Source organism: Chaetodon auriga, chromosome 6 (assembly GCF_051107435.1).
Source record: "Chaetodon auriga isolate fChaAug3 chromosome 6, fChaAug3.hap1, whole genome shotgun sequence".
Classification (NCBI taxonomy): domain Eukaryota; kingdom Metazoa; phylum Chordata; class Actinopteri; order Chaetodontiformes; family Chaetodontidae; genus Chaetodon; species Chaetodon auriga.
The window spans coordinates 22667712-22693316 of record NC_135079.1 but is presented as its reverse complement, the minus strand read 5'-3'; the positions used below and the strand labels follow the sequence as shown (position 1 = coordinate 22693316).

The 25605-nt window shown below is 41.9% G+C and overlaps 1 protein-coding gene and 1 non-coding gene across 2 annotated transcripts in view; one reads left to right on the top strand and one right to left on the bottom strand.

The window, feature by feature from the left end:
- Window positions 1-25605, bottom strand: part of hydin (HYDIN axonemal central pair apparatus protein) — an 82098-nt gene that overhangs the window by 44960 nt on the left and 11533 nt on the right. Inside the window, exons 7-23 of the mRNA XM_076732516.1 lie at window positions 22797-22998; window positions 22306-22492; window positions 21212-21311; window positions 19343-19461; window positions 18378-18601; window positions 18108-18175; window positions 17719-17963; window positions 15702-15802; window positions 14872-15007; window positions 13524-13688; window positions 13191-13343; window positions 5519-5757; window positions 5099-5396; window positions 4829-4972; window positions 4361-4504; window positions 1690-1782; window positions 1050-1270 (exon numbers count right to left, since the gene is read on the bottom strand). Of these exons, the coding sequence (XP_076588631.1) occupies window positions 1050-1270; window positions 1690-1782; window positions 4361-4504; window positions 4829-4972; window positions 5099-5396; window positions 5519-5757; window positions 13191-13343; window positions 13524-13688; window positions 14872-15007; window positions 15702-15802; window positions 17719-17963; window positions 18108-18175; window positions 18378-18601; window positions 19343-19461; window positions 21212-21311; window positions 22306-22492; window positions 22797-22998 (2839 nt within the window). The remainder of the gene's footprint in view (window positions 1-1049; window positions 1271-1689; window positions 1783-4360; window positions 4505-4828; window positions 4973-5098; window positions 5397-5518; window positions 5758-13190; window positions 13344-13523; window positions 13689-14871; window positions 15008-15701; window positions 15803-17718; window positions 17964-18107; window positions 18176-18377; window positions 18602-19342; window positions 19462-21211; window positions 21312-22305; window positions 22493-22796; window positions 22999-25605) is intronic.
- trnap-agg (transfer RNA proline (anticodon AGG)) lies at window positions 11509-11580 on the top strand. Its single transcript has one exon. It is a non-coding gene; the product is annotated as a tRNA-Pro (tRNA).

Genomic DNA, 25605 nt, shown 5'->3' with positions numbered 1-25605 from the left:
GGAAAAAACAGAAATAGGCAATGTAAAACCCGAAGATGACGACAAGAAGGGGAGCAAAAAGGAAGAATACCAATAGATGAAAGAGGGGGAAGGGGAAAAGACAGTAGAGGGTGATAAATCTTGTCGACCTATTATAGTTACTTGGTTCATGGCCATGGACAGACAGACCAGTATAATATTCACAGTCCATTTCAAGGGAGGGCAGCCGAAGCTAAGTCTTGAGAGAGGCACAATGTAACATTAAGCACACAATCAGTAGATTTGTCTTCCCCAGAGAACTTATAATGGATTTGGCTTTCAATTCAGAGGGTTAGATGTATAGCTACTGCACTAACTCACCCCAATGGACAGATTTAATATATGGCTGAGATCCATTGAGTTCTTGTCCCTGAATCTTGTCTATTCAGGATACTACAGTTCTAAGTATTTTTTGTTCCATAACAAAAAACAAAACAAAACAAAACCAACCACAAAGAAAAAAAAAGCATGATGTAGCTAAAAATGTGTGTCTTCCTTGCCTTTAAGACTGTTTAGTAAACTACATTTCTGAGCTTATCTGACTGCTCTTGTTGGATGGAATGAAAGAATATTCCATCTACTTACTTTGTTTCCCCAAATTATATTGTGTGTCAATATCTTCACAGATCACTGATAATCATGCACTTTCCAGATTAAGCTCAATCCACAGTTTTAGGCACTCAGTTTAAATGATCTCCTTAGACAATATATCCGATGACGCTGGTTTGAAAAACATGGCTTTCATTTCATTAGCATCCCTTGCTCGATTCTGACCCTGTGGTATGATTTCATGTGAAAATGCAGTGCAGGGTGCTGCCGAGGCTCCACTTAATGCTGCACACCCATGGGGGGGATTTGTATTGCATCTCTGCAACACTAATAATGTTCAGAATTGTACAGTATGCAACTGTACTATCATTTCTAGCATATCAGATGTGGGGTGTGCTCTACACAAAAGTATAAATGTTAACTGATCTGACAGTGTATGGACATTTTTCAGTGTAAATCATCATCATCAACTATCAGTGTACCTAATGGTGCTGTGCTTCTGGTCATCTAGGAAAGCCCAGCAGTAGGACACAGGGAGCGGGGAGTTATTGGTGATCCAGATGTGTCTACGAGTCTCTGTGTAGTTGAGCACACAGCCAAAATCCACTGTGGTGGAGGAGAAGTGCAGGTTGGGGAAGTGGACCTCAGCGTGCAGCTTCACTGTGTCTTGCTGTGAGTGTCCCTGGTAGTGGACTTCAAGGAACTGGAAAAAAACATCAAGGAAGGAAATGTATTTGTATTAATAGTTGATATTACAGGCAAACATCTCAGTATGTGTTAGCAATTGTAGAGAATGTTTTCACTTAATGCTAGTGGTTTCCAGTCTTGTGATCCCTAATGGCTCCTAGTGAGGAGTGATTTTTCAGGCTAGCGTTTCATTTGCAGGAGTTTAAGAGGCCTATCCAGTTTATGGAAGATAAAAGTTAAAACTAGAGAAAAGACAAAAAATAAATGCATTTTTGGTCTTTTCTGTCAACCCAATTCAAGTCCTAAGGCCTAAGTTTGGGAAACACTTCCATATATATTAAGCTACGGTGTGCTCAGAAGGACACAATAAGACCTCAGATGAAAAAGCAAAGCAAACTGTAAAAAAAATTTCAAAAGAAAAAGCATCACTGTTACCTCATCCACGACTCGTGACACCCGATCCAGACAGTAGGCTGGATTAAAGCACACCCACAACTCAGCCTGCTGCCCGTCACCTAAAACCATGGACTGTAAAAAGACATACAGCATTTAACATAACATAAGGCATCCTTCAACTTTTCTAATTTTTTAAGAATTGGACATACATGCCTGATGAAAAATCATGACCCCATGTTTTTTATGTGATGATTCCTCAATCATAGGTTCTCAACCCTTTAAAAACCTTGCCACATTTTAATAAAAATACTTATTGTAATCATGCCATGGGACCCGAGCTTGTCAAAATTACCTTCCTACTCTTTAGCTTCATTCAGAGACCTACCAGGGCTTTGAAAAAAATGCAAACCATTGTAATGTGGACTCTGATCCAACATTTTAAACAAATCTCAGAATGGAAGTTAGAGCGATGATAAAAATGAAAACATGGGAACAGTTGTATATGAACTGAACTTATAGTAAAAAGAGTGCTTATAATAAGTAATGGCACTGACCACAAGTAATTAAAATTATGAATTCAAAAAGAAGCAAATTATAGCCATAAGCCTCAGCACCAATGTATGTGGAGTCCAGGTTCGTGTTGTGCTGCAGTCATTTGCATGTCACAAATTACTTTGTCTTGTTGGAGTACCCCATGCATGCATATTAGTTCTTGACACGGTTTGGTTTTCTTAGACAGCTGTTAGCTAGTGTGAAACATACATGGCAACATATAATGACTGCACGCAATGCCTGTTGGCCCTCTAGCAGAAGTGACGTAGGCACTAACAAAATCTGAATACAAGTGGTCAGCTGGACAAGAATGTTAGACACAGGTGTGAATGGCAATGTGTCTCGGCTGTCCACTTGTAATCAGATCACCCAAGACGGTCTGCACCTTGGCCTACTAGCATCCAGCCTATTAGTCTCAAGTGTGAATCCCAGTCTGCTAGCCTTCAGCAAGATACCTTCCAGTTGGCACTGAGGTCGAGTAGGCCTGGGTTGGTGAGCTTGCAGCCTTCCTGTCCTGAGTCAACCTCCCAGACTGCTGACAGCCAACCAGATTCTCTCCAGCCGGCTAATCTCCTGCCACCTGCAGCTCCTTAGTTGGATAGACTCCTGCCAGCTTAATCTCCTCAGTATTCCACCTGCGGCAATTCTCAGCAGTCTCCTTTCTGGGGTACCCGGTATCAAAAAGTACCCCACAAGAAACAAGGCTCCCGAAGACGTCAAAGCTCCCTTTCATCTGGCACCTGGTCATCCAGCTCCATGATTTCTTTTCTGTTGAACCTTGCTCTGGAGCCACACTGCACCCAGGCTACTAGTCTCCAGTGAATTGACAGCTGGCTAGCACAGAACCAGTTCCCTGTCTGATTCTGCCCTGGAGCCAACTTTTGGGAGGCCCTCCAGAAGGAAGTGTGGCTGCCACCAATTGCATGCCTCATTGCAACACAGCTCCTCGGCCTCACCATAGCCCAGCAACGAGGTCCTGCTGCCCATCATCATGGAGGTCCTGCTGCCCAGTGTCATGGAAGTCCCGCTGCCCAGTGTCATGGAAGTTCTGCTGGCCAGCTCCCCAGACAACATCTCTCCAGTCCCTGGGTTGGCACTGTCAAGTCTGCTTGTGGTTCTCCCATTGGTGGCCTGGCTGACACCTGGTCATGGTTTCCAAGCTTACCTCCAGAGGGGTTCTGTTTTCACTGTAGGTTCCCTACCCAGCCCTCTGAGACATCTTATCTTCATTGCCAGTCTCACCAGTCTGCTCAGTCTCCAGGCCAGCCTCCAGAGCGGCTTCATATGCCTGGTCGTCCTCCTGTCCGAGGTTAAGCCAGCTGCCCCTGACAACACAGCTAGGGCCAAAGAGACCTTTCTCTTGAGTCTGTATGTTCTTGTTGTTGTATCTCGGTGGAACCTCGTGATTTGGGTGGCACGGTGACACGGTGGCAACACTGTCGCCTCACAGCAAGAAGGTCCTGGGTTCGAATCTCGCTGCGGGCACCGGGTGTCCTCCACCATGCCTTCGGTGCCTGCTGCTCAAGGAGGGCCTTTCTGTGTGGAGTTTGCATGTTCTCCCCGTGTTCACCTGGGGTATCCTCCATAAAAATATACCCCCACTAAAAACATGGAAGAAGATCACCACCTGACCAATGGTGACGCCGAAGATGGGTCCCCGGGCGCCGGTCTGGCTGCCCACCGCTCCTGGTCTGCCGCGGAGGAGGGACGACCAAGATGGGTTAAAGGCGGAAGTCAAATTTCACCTCGTGTGCCGTGCTCGCATGTGTGTGACAAATAAAGGGGAATGTCTCCCCCCGATTCTTCTTCTTGCGCTTGCAGACAAGTTCACAAGCTCACTTTACATTTAAGTTGCTTCTCTGCCCATTCTAGGCTGAAGCCAGTACTTGCTTGACTGCAGCATATGATCACATTTTTCATACATGCTATGACCCATTCCTATACTCACTCTCCCAATAGCCTCATTTCTGGACATAGAGGTGTGGACTATTTAGATTCATACATGAATAGATGAATAGAGATGAGTTTTTTTGGGTTTAATCAATGGTAGGAGACAACAACAATTTAAGACTGTAGAAACTCTTTAAGTCTGTTTTAAGGTTAAAGTGACAATCTGTCATTTATATGTATATCAAGGGAGAGAGAGAGAGATGTGTACCTTAGCAGTAGCCGAGCTACTGGCTCCTGGAGCCTCACACAGGGAAAATGGCTCTACAAGAGACAGCTCCATGGACAGAGACAGAGATGACACATTCTTCAAGATCAGCCTCTCATATAGGGGCATCAAACTCTTTCCTGGGACCTGTAAGACAAAAACACAATTAATTGTGCTCTAGACATGTTTGGGGAAGAAGAATCTTAAATGAAAGGCTTCTTTTTTTACATGACGATATTTGATGAAATTTAACAACAATCATTAAACTTTACTGAGTTGCTAAAATTCTCAATCATTCTTTTAAATCATTTACATTCCTGCCGTGCCATCTCCAAACAGAATCTGACTTATGATATGGTTGGATAATATTAGATAACACTGTTTCTACAAGGTACAGTACATTACAGAACTAAAAACTAAAAATATATAGTTTTTAATAAAAATAGTACTGCTCATGATCTTTTGACGAACCTTCTTTATGTAGAAATTCAGCTGCTTCGGGGAAATGCTCAGTGTAGTAGCCACAAAGTGACAGGTAACATCTACAGACATAATGTGCTCATACGAGCTCTGGTGACCCACAATGGCATGGCACATGAGACGCTCCCGCACAACCTAGGAAGGCAGAAACACATGACAAAATACAACATACATCTAATCTAATGGACACACACTGGTTGTGCTTATGAAATTTAGATCTTGAGTTTACTCTGCTTTGGGCTTGCAAGCAAACTGTCTCACCCTGGGGGAGTCTGAAGATCCCGTCAGCACCATGTCAGCAGAGCAGCCTGGGAAAAGCTCCACACGAGAAGGGCTGAGGCTGAACACCGGCTTCTCTCTGCGTGAGGAGAGCACAGATGTATGGCCCAGAATGTCTTTCTTCCTGGGAGCAACGATTGGGGGCAGGACAGTTCGGCTCGATAAGTTTCCCTCCTTGCGGGTTTGTGTGAAGGGCAGAGAGTCATCAGTCCGCCAGTACAACCGGTGTGTTCGCTGGCCATAGTTGGTCAGCTTGAAGTGGTACTGGCATGACCCATGGCTTACAAGACATACCCAGGACAGCAAGAAGGTTAGACATACTGTTAGTATTGGATTTTCACTTCTTCATCACCATATTATTATATCAAAATCTGATGCACGAGTGTGACCTCTTTCATTCACCTGAAGTATGTGCCTAGCTCAAGGCTGGGAGCAAAAGGTCTGTCACTGACAATTGTGGTGCCAGTGCCAGTGGCAGAGAGAGGGACAGTGTGTGTTTGACCATGCTGGATGGATACTTCCAGCTTGTCCTCGAAGTGAAGCGTGTCCTTCAGGTGTGCCACTACCCTGAGCTCCAGCTGGCTCTCTGGTGGCACTTCCCCCTCACTGGGCTCAACATGCCAAAATGACTTCCTACGGCTCTGAGGGAACAGAAACACAATGAGAGTTCATTTATGGTCTGAACCCAATGAGCTGAATTGTTTGCTACTACAGAATGCTTGCTTGTGCAATGGCAACAGTTACAGCAGCTAGTTACATGACTGAAACATGGTGCATGAAAAGATTGTGGTGCCTGAGTTCTGGGTTGTGTTTCAACACCCCTGTTTCTTCATGTATTTCTAGCTTTTTTTCTCTCCATTATGCACTACAACTATGATCAGAATATGCTCCTAAATATCACAGAATGAATGCCAGCTGCCTCATCTCCATGACTGAAGGAAGTCCATGACTGCATTCTCCCTGTGAGAGACTGGAGAGGCTGTGTGGCACACAGGGGTCAGAGAGCCAGGGCCCTCCACAAGTGGAAGAAGAGAGGACATTGCACACCGCTCCCATCCATCTACATGGCTTGTGCATATCTCTCTTGAATAGAATGGATGAAATCAGTCTACTTTTACAGACCAATAAAGACTTCAAAAAGGTACTCTGTCTTATTCTTCTGCGAAACCTGGCTGCATGATGACATTACTGACACTGCTGTGGACTTCTAGATACCAACTTATCTATCTCACCAGGACATTGCAGCAAGTGAGAAATCAAAATGAGGAGGTATGTACTTTACATCAATCGAACAGGCATACAGTAAAAGCATATCAACATTGCTAGAGTATCCTGGAATCAGTCTTTATTGAATGTAGAACATATCAATCCCTGAGAGAAATCTCACCTGTCACCCTTGCGAGTGTTCACATTTCTTTGCAAGCTCCAGGCCAAGAAGCACAACCTTTACTGTCTGAGCAAATTACCTCCATGGAGAGCTCTCAGCCAAATCCTATTTTTGCCATGGAGATTTCAACTTGTATAGTCTCTTACATTAAACTAAACTATCCAGGACTACAGTAAGGTAACGGATTCCAGAAGCACCTCACATGCTTGAGGACTGCATGCACTGATTAGGAGTCAATGAGAGGCCCATAGGACAGCAACTGTCACATCCAACTCCACATCTTACCTGCCACCTGCTCTCTGTAGCCACGCACTCCTCCCTCACCTGAACTGTTCACCTGTGTCTCGCCACTCATTATGTGAGTATATAAGCTCTGTTGTTTGACTGACTCTTTGCCAGATTGTTTCTCTGCATTATAGAAGACTTTCCAGCACTCACCTTCGGACTGATCTCCTGGTTACGACCTCGCCTATTCCTGACCTGCCCTGTTCTCCATTTCCCTGCTTCCAGACTCCATCTGCCTGCTGCAGTTCTGCAGACTCCCTCCAATCTGTCGGCGTACAGATCAATTCACCAACCAAGGGTAAAAGAGCTGAACTGTTCCACAGTGTTTGGCCCGCTTCTATCCAAGTCTTTCATTGGCTTCGGGTCAAGTGTCTGCACTGACAGAATAAATCCATCTGGGTTTCAAACTAACTCCGCACGGTGCACTGCTGCCTCGATGTCCTGTCACAAGAGCGTTTCCTATGTGTTGCCCGTACTGTGTTTGGGTCCCATTCCTGCCTGTCACAACAACAACACATTTGCTGACGCTGTATGCTTACATATTAACTTCTGTGAGCAGGTCTGCCTCCCAAATAAAACTATCATAAGGTACAATAACTACAAGCCCTAGTTCACCAAACAGCTCAGAGAACTCAGACACTACAATGAACATGGATGCATTAAGGCTGACTGGACAGAACTCAAGAAGGCCATCAAATCTTCCAAGGAGGAATACAAAGCTTGGAGTCTGATTCAAGCACCAGTGACCCTACAGCCATCTGGAACACACTCAGGACAATCATAAACTGCAATGAGAAAAGCCTTGCTATGACCCCACCCCTGAGATTAATTGATGATCTCAAAACCTTTTACACCAGGTTTGAATGGTCAGCAATGGTGTACTGATAAAAAGCTGGAGCTCAATGTCAGCAAGACGGTGGAGATACTCATGGACTTCTGGAAAAACCCACCTTCACATCCCCCACTATTCATCAACAATGCAGCTGTAAAGGTGGGTACAGCAATCACCAGGAATCTGATCTCCCTTGTGGGGACACTTTAACTGTGTTGCTCACGCCATTGAGGCTTATACTACGGATGGACCTGGAAAGATAGATGTGTATATCATATAGCTTTATAATCACATCAACATCTCAGTGCAGCATGAGATTCTTGATGTATAAGTAGAGCAGTGGCTCCCTGCCTGACATAAGTAAGAAGAAACATCTCTCTAGTATGATTATGATAATGGTGGAGTAAGATTATAGATGTACACTAGTATAGGAGGAGCTAAGATGAGTATACCCTCTGTTAAAATAGGTTTTCAAATACAAAAAAGTCTTAACACATGGATAGTTTAAAAATGTATAATACACTCTCTTTGATGTGAGCATAAAAGGGACAGCTGCAAGACAAACTCAATATTCATTTTATTTCCCTGCTCTATGGATTGTATAATTGCATTTATTTGAATAAAGCCCAGTGTAATGAGAAAACAGATGTAAATCTAACATTCATCTCCAGTCCTTCAACAAAGCCCTTCACTGTGCTCACTGTACTGTATATATATCTGACGAAGCAGTGGTCAGGATCACAATCAATGTTCTATACAGCATCTCTGTTGATGAATGGCTGGAACATAAACTTTTGAATGGGATTTTGAAAATGAGCTTCCTACAGATGCAGTGAAGCTTGGGCGTTTTCAATGCCTATAGGACAACACAGTATATTTTTGATCACTGGCAAAGAATGTTTTTATTTGCATATTGCAATTGATATGTGTTGCCTTACTGCAGTAGAGACTACACTAAAATAATATTGGCCAACTCAAATATAAAGATTTATACAAAGATTTTCTCTGTTTAAAGCTATTTCCTTACAGAAAAGTCCTGGGGAAACAGAAGCCATTTGAAGAAAAATGCCTCACACAACAGGGAACACTTGACCAACTGAATTCAGAAGTCATAGATCACTTTCTCAGCATCAGTATGACCGGGGGAAGGAGCCAATGGAAACGCACTTGGTGTGGGTCGATACTAGGGTGATCAAGGTATAAAGGGGTGGGTGGTGTCAGAAGAGGAGAAAGAGCAGGGGGTTAGCTCCCTAGAGAGAGGAGCAAGACGACTGGAATCTCAATAATCACATCAAACCTCCTGCATCCCCCAGCTTGATTAGCATTGATTGCTTGTGAATGCAGCACAAGTCAGACGGGCTTAGAATCTAAATCTGAGCTGTATGCTGTACAACAATCACCAGCACATCAACCTGACTAAATCCTGCACCGGTGCTTAAGAGTTTACACAACTAATTCTTCTACCAAACACTTTACAGCACAACTTCAGTGTATTGTAATGTTAATATTATGTGGCTCATATTTCTGGTCACACCCCAATTAAGACAAAAATAACATCTGATTTTTCAAGAAATTTTATTTTTGTCCACATCATATATATATATGTACTTACTGTTATGTTGTTTCCATTTTTTACTGAAGAATCAGTTGGGTAAAGGGTTCGCTATGCAAACATAAATATGTTTATGCTTAAACTACAGTGCTTCGACACTAGTCTATTCTTCACCTTACACACTCTGGCAACCGAGATATATTTGATACTATGTAAAATAATTTAAGAAGTCTAGGTTGGATGAAGGATGGATTAATTTCTCACAGATGGTCACTTAGATGACAAGCAAGTGTAGATACCTTCCACAATATCTCTGCAATCTTCAGTCATCAGGTCTATTTGTGTGACTCTGCCAGCCTACTGAGCAAGATTCTATGAAATTCTAGGAGAATCTACATCGATTGATTCTTGAGAGTGCAGGGGGAAACTCCTTCCCTCAACTCTACCTCAGAGGAGAGGACAGGGTCACACAACTGCGGTTACACTGGGGTTGCCTGTGTGTTAGTTTGAATTTGTGTGCGTGCACAGTCGTGTCTATGCAACCTTAGGAAGCATTAAGGCATAGTTCCAGTCACAAGTTGGTTCTCAGTGAATATCAGGCAACACTGATAAGGTGATGGACAGAGTGAGAAGGTTTCATTTACACTGAGTAAGCATGATAAATAAAAATAAGTGGGACATAATGATTCAATCTTTAGAATCATTATGACACTTGGGTTGCAGTCGAATAATCATTTTTGCTTAGGAAGGTTCCTAAGTGAGTGAAATGATCCCGTGATCAGAGCTGTTTGAATGCTCTAAATGGAAAGGAAAGGTGCTTCAGTGCTTCCTGTCTAACCTCGTTTAGCACAAGATGCACTGGGCCATCCTTTATGAAAGGAAAGGAGTTAATGCTGTTCCACGATGCCTTGCAGCAGCCACATTTAAAGTGACACATCATTCTGTCATTCAAACGATCGCCATGTCACATTAGACATCCACAGCCTGTATCAGCCATTACAGCTTCAAAGCACAGTCAAGTCAACATTTCAAGGTGTATACTGACCTGTGTTGTGGTTATTTAGCTGTTAGCATAGACGCAAAATCAAATCAAAATCAGCATACTGATCATAATACAGTCAGTCTTTCAAGAAAAAGGGATATGAGATTTTGTCAGGCAGACAACATTTTCAATTCAACATGATTGAAACTGAAGAATGATGACATGTAGAGAGGTAGATTTGTTGGCCTACAACTACAACTACATAGTCAACAACAGTGACCTAATGCATGAGATTTGCAAGGAGATAAAGAGAAATAGACAGGATGGACTGAATGTGGGCTAAACATGTGACCTACCACCAGTTCATCATAGTTAATAATAATGCAGGGCAGTGCGGATACAGAGGTTTCATAGAGGAGACAAGCGAAGCCTAAACACAGATCTATCTGTCTGATTGTCACAGTTAACAGAGACTCCAGTCTGCAGTGGAGTTTATACACTTAATGTAACATTAGGTTTCATGATCAAAGTTTTTATATCACAGACACTTCTGTCCATATTCTCACACTCCTTCTCTCTCTCATTCATCCACATTATTTCTCTCTCTCCCTCTCAATCCTATGGAGGAGTTTAAGTTGCAAGCATGCAAACAAAGCCTCCCAGTTAAACAGAGAGTACAGGGAAGTCCAGATCTGCTCACTCACGCAAAGAGCCACTAATGCCAACTGTATTACCTTCCAGACCATGGTAAAAAGCAGGTGTAGGTCTGTGTGAATAGAAGAGGCAGTCCTCTATGGGGCTCCAGGCACTTAGAGCTCCAACACCTACCTGTGCCAACCAGTAGCTAAAGCATAGAAAAGCTAACAGCCATCTTTGCACAGAACGGTATTTCAAAAGCGCTAGTAAGCAATAAGGGAGTCAGTCCTGCAGAGCTGCTGATGGGTCAGAAAATTCAGACAACTTTACTCAGCCTGTCTGAGAACTTAGTTTCAATCTAGCCAGACAGGGTCGAATTCAACAAGCAGATGCAGTCCCGTCAAGCAGAGGCAAGTATACCACTGCAACTGCAGGAACAGGGTGAGGAATCTACCTTTGCTGAACCCAGGAGACAGTGTTCTCATGAAACTGGACAATGATCAACAATGGACGAGACCAGGTAAGACCTAGATCTTACATGGTGGACAGTCAAAACCAACATCAACTATTGAGTGCGCCAACAGTACTGGCATCTAAGGAGCTGATTAATGCGGATTCGAGGATTCTGGGACTGAAACAAACACTGACCAAACAAACAAACACAGACACCATAGCTTGAGTGGCTGCCAGACGCACACAAGGGACAGTACACCCAGTTGGCTTGTTGGTCTAGGGGTATGATTCTCGCTTAGGGTGCGAGAGGTCCCGGGTTCAAATCCCGGACAAGCCCACCTTTAACCTCTGGGGGAAACCTGCAGTCATCCACATGCCAAAGTATCCTTGGATCTTTGGGTAATGCCCCCGATGCTGTGCTATCAGCGTGAGTGGATATAGCTCGTAATGAGCAGGTGACTCTTGTAACAGCGCTTTGAGTGGTCTTCAGACCAGAAAAGCCGTATGCAAATACAATCCATTTACTGGTTCAGGGTTAGAGTTTTGTTATAAAAATGTTGTGAGACACAATGCAGTAAGAACACACAGGGCAAAATATCTAAGATCCGCTTTTAGTAGTCCATCTTTGAAACATGTCTACAACATTCACTGTCGCATAATTTCTTACGTCTTCATGATGTCGAGGTAGATAGATTTACCCTGAGTTTACAAATCAGACCTCTGACTTTGAGTAGCGTTCCATTTTAATTTTCTAGTAGGCTGGATATTTTTGAGTTCTGACCTGTCTGGAATGCAGCATAAGTCCTTATGAATGTTCCCTCACATTTTTCCTTGACCTCATAAAGTTTTCCACTGAGGACAAGGAAAAGTGTTTAAGAAAAGGAAAGATTTTTTGGACTCTTGGACAACACCCCTAGAAAAGGTTTATGGTGCGAGGCAGCTGGATTCTCAAGATCATGAGATGACACAATTCATCTTGCCCGGCATCAAATTATGCTCTTGTGGCCTGTCACTATCCAGTCTGTGCATCCTGCCCGATCAGTGCCGTGCATGTGTGTAGGTCAGGTCCTAACTCTGGACTGATGTTTATCCCAGAAACAGTTCAGAAATGAAACACTGTATTTTTTCCTTTGTGTCACATGGGTTTCGCCTCATGCCTTTTGAGAAGACGAGCAGCAGGTCTTGAATCTCTTCACTCCAATAGGAGAAGCGAACGTGAGCATAGATTATGACCAATTCTTTTGCCCCATACTCACCAAAGTAAATATTGGACAAATGAATTTTTCTGATGACCTGTCTCTGCCTCAGCAACACACTCTGGATCTGGATATTGTAGTATCACTGAGTATTAAGCTCGCAGATAAAAAGGAGCAACAAAACACAACCAAACATTACATTTGTGCAGTGTCTTGTGTTGTTTGGTTTTGACATGGACAGGCAACAGTCCATCAGTAGCACATTAGTGCTTTAAATGCACAATGGGGATGAGAGGGAGAGACAAGTGCACCCACTTTTAGGAGACAGGAGGTGTAAACCATTTCATACCACATCTTTTGTTATAGATCATCTTTGGTTATTCTAACTCTAACTGTTTCCCAACCAATTACTGTATGTTGTAGGGCCGCATTTTCTCACATGAGTAGAATAAATGCTGCTATAACATCAGTTACATCAGAACTAGAGAGTATTTCTTCATTGAAAGATGACCAAAGAATGCCAATCTATTTCCCTCAGAGGAAATTCATGTATTCTCATGGGGTAGGGTTAAAATTGACCTGGCAACTAAAACCATTACTGTATGCTCCTGGACTATAACATCCTACCACATCTCAGGGCATGTAAATTTTGCCTTGTTCATCTCAAATCTAATGGATGTCACAAGTGTTTCATTTATTCATTTATTTATGGTATGGCTGGTGTGAGTTTGTGTCGTGTGTGTGTTTGTACCATGCAAGCAGTAAACTGGGCTGCAACAGGTGACTGGTTTGACAGGTGCAGGACTCGAGTACAGTCCGTCAGAACCTGGATCCTGCCAAAGTCCAGCTGTGGGCTCTGAACGTGGACTATTGGTCCCTGCCCAGTACATGACAAGACCACCTCCTGGAACAGAACAGAAAAAGAGGTGGATTAAAGAGCATACATCGACTAATTTAGAGAAAAACACTTCAGCTGTATTCAGACAAAAAACACAAAGACAAACAATTACACCAACAAGCACACAGTATTCTGTAGCAGCACAAATATTCACACTCAGAAGTGCACACATAGACCTCCACTGACCAAGGGTGGCTGGATGCTGCCGAACACAGCAATGCGTAGAGTGTGATGCAGCCTTCCAATGGCCTTGGCCAGCAGAAACACGGGAATCTCCTCAGAACTATGAGGAAGAATCACTCCCCTGGGTATAGAACTGCCACAATATAATGATGGACTCTCCTCATTTTCCTAAAAAAGGTGATGAATGTTGGGTAAGTTACTTTCAAAATGTTATATGCTACATATTTCCAGTTTCTGTCATTTGAATGTTACATGCTACTTTACAGTATTACTGTCTGTGTGGAGTAATGTGTTATTGATTACACTACTTTTGTGTTACTTTCAACAGAATAACTGCAGAGGTGCAACTAGTGTTACACAGTGTGTCACTCTTATATTACAGTAAGGCACTGAATAAACATATTTATCTTAGCAAAAGCTGACATCGTTGTTAGCTGCTGCTTAATTGAAGGCAGTAGAAAGATATGTTAAATGTAACAATATTACTGGAGTGTTGTTAGCAACGCGTTATATTATTTCATTACCAGGGAAAGTTACTTCTGTAATGTGTTACAGTAATATATTACAAAAGTAATGTGCAAAAGTAAGACGTTACCACCAATACTGAAGGTGACACAGACAGATTTTGTTACATACTGAACCAGCATCTATTGTACATATGGGTTCACAACTAAAAAACAGACAGTCTTAGAATTAATTTGTTTTTATTGATCTTTTATTGATTTCAGTGTTGGCCATTTGTACTAGTAGTTGGTATGTTCATGCAGATATTAAGCCAGGATCTGATTATTTTGACTCTAATTTTCTTACTTTAATGATTCCTCCCTTTCATAGTATCTATTGAAAGATGCCTTCCTAGTGTGCTTTCAATGATGGCGGTCAAAATCCAAAGGTGTGGTTCCTTGTAAAAATGCATTTCATTGTTCAGTAAAAGCTAAAATAAGGCACTAGCATTCGGGTTTTGTCAAATCAATTGGATATGGTTAACAGTTAATGTGTCTTTGTACAATAATCGAGATATATGTTTTGTCATAGCCAGGCAAGCTGTGTCCACAAGTTTCCAGTCTTTATGCTAAACTAAACTAACGACCCAGGAATAATGCCGATCTTCTCATGTAATGATCTGCAGTAAATAGGGTTTTTTCCCCTAAACACTGGGCTATACCTTAACCACTACACCACTACCTCTAATACATAAATTCTGCTGTATTGAAGTGGAAATAAGCCATTGTTTTAATGCATGCATTGGCCTTGATAGGTTTTTGTGCTTGTGTAACTCACTATTCTGTGAGTACCCTGCTACATACTTCATACACACGCATAAACCATCAACTGCAATTATCTACTTAACCTGATCAAGCACGCCATAGCAGGCTGGCTGAGTGCTGGAGTTGATTAGCCGCACATGCTGTTCATAGGGGTGATTGAGGAAACACCTTTGAAAGTCCAACACTGGAGTCTCCACCACAATATCAGGAACAACACACCTATTAACAGCACAAAAGTAATTGCTTTGCATCACACAAAAACTGCAGTCTATTAATTAGAAGTGATTCATAAATTCACAACGACAGTGATTGCCGTGAGGAAGTCAGATACCATAGCCCTGTTATGACTGATGGTGCAGGTGACAGTCGAATGCATTATCATGCAAATTACATTCTGAATATTTAACACGTACTCCAGTGACATGTCGACACATGTATGGAAGTTCAATGGAACACATTCACAACGACAGTCAGAAGCACAGCAGAGGTTACTGCCACAAAAAAGGGACTTTGCTTTAAGAGACAGGGTGATAGGAGTTTGTAAAAAGCAAGATGAAACTCTGCTGTTTTATGGCACCTTGTGACACAAAAATATATTTTCATACATAACACTCAGAGATGATATTCCATCTTACTAGGACAGAGGGATGATGATTCATTTTCATTCATTCATTTTTCATGAAGCATCTTCTCAAAATGGAAAAGATCAAACAGTGTTATGGCGCAAGAGAAAAAATACAGTGACCCAATAATCTGTTTATGTCCTTGATGGGCAAAGGCAGACCTAACTCTTAGTATTTTGTTGCAACTTACGAGATGCCACAGAACTAACTTCAACTGATATATGAGTGTGTTTGAGCATGTTTGCATATTACAGAGTGTGAGTATGTTCACATGTGTAAATGAGTCTGACCTGGCATTGATAGGTAGAGTCATGATCTCATCCCCGACACCCTCAACATCCACTGCCAGCGCCAGCCTGTAACTCTTAACTGTGTTGGCGCACAGCGTCACCTGTATGTACAATGCACATTTTGTCAACCATCACTCAAAAGTTTGGAATTGCTTGATTTGTTAGATGTCAGATGGCTGGGTTGATTACTTTATGTTTTTGAATGGTCTTTAATGCTTTTAGCTTGCAGAAAGTCCTCTTTACATACAGGTGTTATTTTGTATGAAGAGTCTGCAAAAAATGTAAATCACACTTTAAACTTATTTAATCTAAACAAAGAGGAGACTACTGATTTATAGCCCAACTGCAAGCACCACTGTGGTTCAATTATGATCTAGGGTCAAGGGGTATTTTGGGGGAAAATATGGTCACAACAGTATCCTCTGAATCAGGTTTATCAGTTTTTTAAAGGAAGTTTTCATCAATTAATTGTCATTCTTTTGTGGCCAAAAAACTACATCAAGTGTAAATAAATAATATGAATTGTACTGTTTTTAGCCATTACTGAAGGAAAGAACAAAAACATCAATGTAACGTAACAGGTGACTCCAAACTGCTGAATGGTTGTGCACAGTAAGAGACCACAGAGGGTTCAAACTATACAATAGTCAGCATAACTCACATCAACACCTGTGAAAAAATGTGTTAATCTGCTGTCTTGCAGAAAGTACATTTGAGAAGATTGATACCACTCAGATGTCTGTACAGTATACAGTATACATGCTGAATACAAAGCTGGAGCCAGGAGGCAGTTTCACATAAAAACGCGAATAAAAGGGAAACAGCTAGCCTGGCTCTGTCAAACAAATAAAATCCACCTACCTGTGCCTCAAACGCTCACTAATTGAGACATTTAAATCTCATTAGTTTATGCAAAAAAAAAAAAAAAATTCTTGGTAGGAATAGTGACTCCCTGGAGACTCTGCTGTTTCCCTACCAACCTCACGGTGAAGACAAGACTCCAGAGGTGCTGGTAGGAAAATGTGGTTAGCTTTGGATAGAGCCAGGCTGGCTGTTTCCTCCTACTTTAAGTCTTGCTAAACTGATCAACTCATTCTCTAATACAACAGTTAATGCAGAGACATGAGAATGGTATTGACCTTCTCATCTAACTCTCAGCAAGAAAGCAATTTTCTCAAATGTCAAACTGTTCCTTTAATATACCCTTTTTTCAGTCAACTATACTGAAACTGACTATAGTGGGCATTACCCTCTAGCTTGTTACATATAGAATCTGCCAGGCAGAAGATTAAATCAACACTACTGAGTAGAGTCTTCCTACAGAGGAAAGATTACAAGTTTGTTTTAAGGGCAAGTTAAGCTTCGACAATTTTTTAAAATATATTGGTAATACTACCAACTAGATGTTTCATTCTAAAAAAAATCATGCAATCTTAATTGGGGCAATGCAATGCTTATCTGCTGTGCAGCAACACTTAATGATTAAAGCTGAAAACATGGGTATATTTTTACAGAAACATACTGTCATGGTCCTGTCACAGTCTTGTCGGGTTTTGTTGTTTTCTGGGTTTTTGTTGTCTGTTAACACTGTGTTTCCCTCCTGTGCTCCTATCCAGCTTACCTTTCCCTCCCAACTTTCTCTCCACTTGCCCACTGTCAGCCCTGTTAGCCCTGCCCTGTTCCTAGCATTTCCCCAGGCAATCAACTCCTTACCTGTTCTACTGTTTCAAGTACAACATTTCTCTCACCCGAGCTTCTCTCCCCATCTCTCCACCTGCACCTCATCCCCTCATCAGTTTAGGATATTTTAGTCCAGTTTTCAGTTAAGTCTTTGTTGAGTCACTGGTTTTATTTGCCTGCTGTCTCAGTTTATGTTATTTTCAATTAAGAGTTCAGCATTTGATCCTGTCCGCCTGCAGTCTCCTGCATTTGGGTCCACCAGCTCACTCTCATTGTGACACTGTAGTATGCTGCTAGGAGAGCAAAATTAGTTGAAATGATGATATATTTACAGTACCTTAATGGTAACATCGGACATGGAAAGCACAGAGCCCACAGCAGGACTGATGGTGAACTCAACAGGCCGTGAATGAAGGTCTCTTGCTGTATCACTGACTTGCCAATCATTTCTGGACATATCAGACAACTGTTTGTCCCAAGTTACACTGGGAGAAGCCAACCCGTCACCAAGGACACGCAGGGCAAAGGTCATAGGCACATAGGAGGTGTTGAAGAGGGAACAAATCAATGTTCTTGGGAAACCTGCAATGAGTAATAAAGACAGAAAGAAAGAGCGCCAAGATGAATGGAAGTATCATATATATTCTATATTTACAGTATAATATATGTTATACACCAACTTAAAAATGAATAAGGCCAGATAAACTAAGTAAAAAGGTAACTCACCAAAGGCTACATCCCCAAAGTTGAACTCTGAAACATTGAAGTGAAATGTGGGACCAATGACACAACCCCTGAAAGAGAAGAGAAGGACACAAGCCTTGAGAAAAGTTTGAAACAACAACAGCAAATTGAAGGGATATCTAAAATAAGTAGTGTGAGTGGAGTGGAAAATGATATTTTAATCATTAACACTGCAACTACTTTTAAGGGCTGAGTTTTTATATGTGCTGTGATAATATGAATGTCCCAAGTTACTACACTTGCCAACTTCACCTGAAGGTCAAGGTAAGTGGTTCAGGCTGTCCTGTGACAGTTAGCAGCAAATCCTCAGAGAAAGTTCCCAAGATGCGACTATGGAAGGTGACTTCTACAATCTGGCAGGCCCCAGAGGGAACAACACCTTCCTCAGGACTTATAGAGAAACAGCGGCCAAAAGTGGTGTCGGGGCTTGACATCCTGAAAGGGGCATCAATCAGTCCTCTGTTGGACAGCTGCACCTGGACAAAAAGAGGGATCCACTCATTCAATCCTCAAGTCATGCTTTTCTCGTATGAGCCCCACCATCAATCATCAAGTCATAGGCATGTACTGCATTTATGTTTTGTAACATTATCCATTTGAGTTCGGCTTTAAGAGAAAGGTAACAAAGCAAATAGTGCTCCGAAAGCCTTTCATTTTATTTTGCAGAAAACATTGAATGAATGAATGAATGAATAATGAACTTATTACAACAGTAAATGAGAGGAATGTATGTGTTGTGCTTAATGTTGGAAATTTGAACTGTTTAATTAATTTCAACTTGTAGTTTAGTCTTATTTACAAGAACAGACACCACATAAGGATGATGTAAACAGCAAATGTAACTTCAGTACATTGTTCATACTTACAACACATATCTTTTTTAGTGACAGTCACTGATAAAGAGCTAATGTGCATGTTATTTCTATAATTAGTATACATAATTTATTTTACAGGCACTCACCCACTGTATAGCTGTCATGGCTTGTTTTTTTGTGTGTTTCATAATTTCTATAATTAGCTTTTTTAGCAGCCTGAATTAGATGAAAAGCCTTACTATAAAAGGTGGGGAGAGGATGCCACGCATAAGCTGTTTACAACATTCAGATCCACAGTTTTCGTCATAAACGTGCACATCAAGCTCACCACATTACAAGCATGTCCTCACTGATCATCTTCTGAAAGGACACAACTGTCTACTTTGGCTTAACCTTTCTTACCTCATAACAGTCTTTGTCACCGATGAACACATTTTTCATGTTCATCAGATTATAGTTCAGCTGGAGTTTAGGTCCCACGCCCTCACCCTTTATTGCGAGAGGTAACCGAGATTCACGGCCTGTGTGCAGGCAGAGACAGACACAGGAAGAGATTCATAACAAAGTTAGAGTATACTGTATGGTCAGAGGAAATGAAACAAGAAGATCAGAGATGTAACAGCACAATTATATAGAAAGTGACAATTCAATGTTTAGAGAGAAAAAGATTTCATGCAGGTGAACTGGGAATGTTGTTTTTATGTTCCTATAGTTTCAGGTGCTGAATCAAAAGTTAGTCCAAATACAAAATGTCTAAATACATGCTAAACGTTCACTTTGCCGCAGCCTCTTTCTACTTCTCTCTCTGTGACCTTATTAAAGAGCATGAGAGGTCTACCCTTCAGTTTTGCTTAGTAAGCTTTTGAAGCGTTTGGACAGTCAGGAATCAGGGTACAGTAGCCTCCAGTCCGGCTGTTACTGACCCTGCCTGGTCAGTTCGTCACCTGCCTCAGAAAACATGGAAATTAATGTAAATCTGGCCTCCGGCTCAGAAGACACACATGACGGCCACATGCAAATTTCACAACAGCCTTTTACTACCACTGGGCCTCAACACTGCATTGCCTAAAATGAACATCAGATCAAGTGGCATTAAATCGTCCAGTGGTTTAAGCATTTAGGAAGATTTCGGGGTTGGTGAAACTTCAACCAAGTTTGATTGTGGATATCATACAGTGAAGGAGAAGGGGAACATAAAAGAGACGCGGTTGAGAAGAGCTGTCCTCTGACAATAAACAAACAGACAGACGTGGCTTGCTAGCCAGACTTGTCTGTCTAACCTTTGTCTGCACCAGCCCACTGAGGGAAGGAAAATCTTTTATGAGAAAGCCAAAGCTATTGATTTACAGCGGGAGTGTACAGTCTGCTTGAAGTTGTTAAAACAATCACCTGAAAACAAATAAAAGAAAAGAGTTATCCTCTGGTTTTAAGATGGTTTCAGTTGAAGAAACAAGTCATATCATGTGTTAAGTGTCACTATAAAATTTGTGTAAATATTAGCCTTAATACATATTCTTAGCATTACCTTCAGTCTAAACTGCAGTTAGTCATAATTGGATCCCAAATCACACCCTTACTCAACACTAAAAGCACCCTCATTCTATCACTGTAAAGATAACTTTGGAAAGTCATCATATCATTTATACACTGTTTAAGACCTCTGACCCCGATTGGGCCTGCTATCTCATATACTGTGTCTGAATCCAGATGAGCGTGTTTCACATCTTTCGGTAAAATGGATTTTAAATGACCAGTTGTGATTGGAACTTGCTTCCCTACTCATATTTGATTTTATGTGTTTGGGACTGTGACCACAGATAAAATGGACAAAAACCACATCTGAGCTACACACATTTGAGCCGGAAAGAATTGTGGAAGCTAATTGGTACTTGACCTAGGTTAAGGTCTTCAATGTGGTAATGGTCTAAAAACCTCCACTCTCTACCCTGCTGCTCTTAAAGATTATGTCTGTGCCTGTGATGTTTACTGGACATAAAAAACTAGACACATTTAAAGTTTGACCTGATGGTGGCACTAGATGAAAAGTTAAGGAATCACCAAAGTGATTACATTTCATCCTGAGGGGTACGTCAATGTCTGCACCATGTGTCTGACTGACTGAGACCGTCCTCCCAAGCGCCATGGTGGTAGCGTGGCTAAAAACCAGACATTGTTTGGTTGTTGCTGTATTGTACAGATAGCCTATATACAATACTGTGCTTTTGCATGTGAAACGTTAATGAGTGTTGTATTTTCTAAATAGGCACTGACCTGTGACATCACAGTATATGGTTTGTTGGTACAGTTTGGCCTCCTCTGGCTTGAAGACAATAACAAACTGTGCAGTAAGGTTGGGCCATATTTCACCTTCCTGAACCATGTAAAGACAAGAAAAGCAAATTGTGGTTTTACTTAAGGGATATAACGCAGACAGGCACACATGTAAATGCATAGTCTCTCACACAGAAAATTCAGATCCATTTGAGAACCATTTAGAGTTTATGTTTTTTGGATGGAAGTTCAATTGGATTCATTTCAGTGTAGTGAACAATGTGACAGTTGATTGGTTCTTTTACTCACCCAAACCCTGCACACACACTATCTGTCTATGACATCTACTAATACCTGTGTGTGACTATGTGTGTGCATGGGTGGGTGGGTATATGTTTGTGTTGACTGCTGACCATTTATCTCAAATGCCCTCTCAAAGTTTGTGTTGTGACTGGCCTACAGACTGTTTGCTCGCTCTCCCCTGCACTTTCTCTCTCTCCTCTCCCACTCTGACCAGGGAACCTGGCTGAGTTGAGCAGAGCAGACACTGGCAGAAAAAAGGGAAGGCGGTGTCAGAACAGGTCAGGCTACCTGAAGGTCCCTGGGCAGAAAGGGCCCAGGCGGTGACCCTCCTGTCATTGAGTCAGACTAGATGTAGATGCGAACCACAGAGCCGAATCTTAACTCTTTGTGACAGACCTTATCACAGATCTGATCTTATTGCGGAATCCAAACAGATTCTCATTTCTGCCTTATAGCCAAAAGGCAGCATAGGTGGCATCGCATGTAGGGAAAAGTGCCTTTCAACCTAAGGACCTTGTTCCAAACATCCAACCTGCTGAAGTGGACAAGCTACTGAATCCCTCTGAGCTCAGAGCAGGCTGTATATACTGTAGGTATGTTTCCCCTTTTGTATTAATAAAAGTATTACATGATTCAGACACATCACATCAGAGATGATATGATCTCTGCAGCACAGTCTTAAGGAGGAGCGAAACTAGAAAATCCATTGGTAGGGTGTGTACCAACAATTAGTTGGTCGAGAGATACTGGGCAAGAGGGAGATGATATAGCACAGACACAGAAAAACCCACCGCTGGTTCCACAGTTAAGCAGCCGTGTGAGAGGGCCAGGCGGTGGTCCTGCACGGCCTGGCTTCTGCGTTCCTGCACAGCTCTGGATAGCAACGGTAGGTGATGGATGGCTGTCGGGTTGGCCTCACACTGAAAAAGCAACTGTTCTCTCTCCCCTGCCTCCTTCTGCTGGAGCACTGAGCTCTCCCTTGAGAAAGCGAGGAGGGACGGGAGGATGAAAGGCAAAAAAACAAAGAGAGACATGATGGAGAGTTAGAGAGAGAAAAGAGACAGAGAGAAGAACAAAGAGTTGCAGACATAAAGAAAGTGATGGACACCTGAGCTATTTCTGGCAACACATACTGTGGTAAAGACAAGAAAACACAGCAGGTAATTTGACTTTCTACATGTATGCACAGCAAGAGGGAGAGAGGGAGTATATACCGTTTATACACATCTAAAAAAAACCTTATCAAAACCACGTTAAATCATTCTTGTGTCTACATAAGCACCTCAATAAGCTCAGTGCCTCCTCTTTCAGGCTGGACCACGTCGTCCAACAGTACTGGAGAGGGATATCACTTCTGTTGGTGAGTGACACCGTGTGTACGGTGGACAGGGAAATGTAAGTCTTCTTCAACTGGACAGAGTCAGGCTCAAGCTGGACATTCAGTTCCTCACAAGCCCCATACAAGCTGATGTGCACATTTTCACCTAAGCAGAAGACAGACAAAAACAGCAGAAAAAGGCAGAAGCAGTTGAGTGAGGAGACAAAGTTTTCCTCATATATTTGTAAAGACATATGAAGAATGCGTGTTGAAATGGTGAGACCTCTCTCTAATCCTGACTGACCCACTGCTCTTAATATATATGCACATCCACTATGTCGTCTCGTCCACATGGGAACAGATTTAACTTGGGACAAAGGGCACATATTAACTATTTATACTGCGGCAGCACAGACAACAACATCAAACAGTCTATGTAATACCCTAAAGCCACAAATCAGTAGCCTGATAAATCTGCATTTATTTATTTCACATTATTTAAACATTTAACTTTAGAACTGAATCAAAGAGAACGTCTGAGATGTTGGCACTAATTCAGAAGCCTGGAACCAGGCTAGCAAAACAAATTTCATGTACAAATGGGGCATCTGAATGCGCCTTGTTATTTTGCTTTCAATGAACAGAGCCTTGTTATGACATGACAATCACCAGACATGCAATATACTGTATGCATGTCTGGTGATTTAGTTGTCATGTGACAAAGTGGGAGCCATTATTCTACAGACTTAAATGTAACAGTTGTGTGATTCTATGTTATAACTCACCTCTTTACTCTTCTCTTTATCTCATGGCTGCAAAAGGACCGAGATAGTTTTGTTTTTACTGCTTATTTAACAAGCAAGCTGACTTGGAGCAAGTTCTTAATTAAAGCATTGCCCTAATGGCATCATTGCATGGGAGAGAGACACTTAAATACACACCAGGGTGCTGGCCAGCACAACAACATTCTATCCAGTAAGCAGCCCCTGCCGCTCCTCTGGGAGTCTCAGGCCTAATGTGGGCAGTGGATAGAGGAGACATTCACTGTGGAGTCAAGGACACACCACAAAGTCTCGCGTTGAAAGACTGGATCTGAATCAAAAGCCGCATCAAGATTAAACGGCTCTCAAGATATCCTCGAAACCTGGCATGCGAAACAACTTACTTTATGATGCTGCCAAAGCTGGAGCTGGAGTAATGTGAAATACATCATGCTGAAATAAATATGAAAGGTTTAAACTATAATGTAGTAGACTTAAGCAAAGTGTTATTTCCCAGCACAACACAATACCATTTCAAGCTCTGATTCCCTGCAATAAAGTTTCAAAACCACAATCCACAAGAGACAATGTCCTCAATGGTTAATAGGACATCTACTGAGTCTCAGCGGTAGGAACAAGGTGCCACCATGACAGTGTGCACCCATCAAGCAACAATAACCAGCAGCAAAAATAAGGTGCAAAACATGTTTTGTATAAAGCCACCGAGAACAAGGCTTATGTAAATTTAGTGAGTGTTTGTTTACATTCAAATCAGATGGACTGGAGCTTTAGTGTGTAGAAACACATTGCTTATCCTCAGATTAATATGTATTTGTATACCTGTAAAAGTTACATTTTTCAAATAAAGACAAATATGCAACTTAAGTCATACCAAAGACACACAGTGAACTCTGCTGGATACAACATAAGGGGATGTCTGATTTCTGGGTTGTCTGGGCTCTGAATGCTACAAGGTTTCCATGGGTCATCATTTCTTTAATAAAACATGTCCCTAACAAGAGTAAAACACAGATACAATGGTCAATACAATTACTAGAAATGAAAACTGAGATCAAAGTGACATGGGGGATTTTCTTATTTACAAGCATTGAATCTCAGTGCACTCAGTTGGAATTTAATTTCATTGTGATTGTTGTGCTTCTCGAGGCTTGTCTCTAGCCAATACTGTCATGGAGACCTGCCATTAATTACTTTTTGCTTCTAATCTTATTTTCCCATGTTGGCCGAGTGTACAACTGAATGGAATGAGTTACAAGTTACAACTACTCTGCAGGAGTGCAGGTCTGTTGAACGAATGACTGGAGGGACTGATGGTCGCTCTGCAGGATGGTGAGTGAAATCCTGCTCTTCACCGAGGATTAGAAACTTGACTCTGCTTTGACAGTGCAAAAATTTTGAGGTCTGAAATGGCAACAGTGCACTTCCAGGGATGTGAGTCCAACAGTGTTTAAATAAACAAGGACGTGGTGTCATTGACACAAAGTACCCAAAACGAAGAACAGCACTTATCGTCAAGTTGCAAAGCTGCATTGGCTGCAGTTCCACTCCAACCTACAGCAAAGAAACCAACAGCAGATTCTTCTTAAAATGTAGAAACGTAAGGCAAACTACTGTAACTACAGGGCTCTGAACTTCTGTCTGCAATCAATGAGTGTTTTAATAGCTACTGTTAATGTAGTCTTGCATAACCAAACCTATATTCAAACTGGGTTTTAGTGCTGTGTCAGTGCTGGAGAAAGGTCTGGCTGAACCCATTATCATTCTGGTACGGTGCTCTGGCTTCTTTGTTTTTCTTTAAACTAATCACAGTTGGGCGGCAGTGAGCCCAGGATGCAGCAACAGTGCTCTTGCAAAATAGTAACACACAGATGACTGAAGTAGTGGGCCAGTAGCAGGCTTATACCAACAGCCTACTTTCTGTGAGTCAGACTACTGTTAACATTGTTTACAGCTTCTGAAATAAATTACAAATACATGTATAAGCTTTTTAC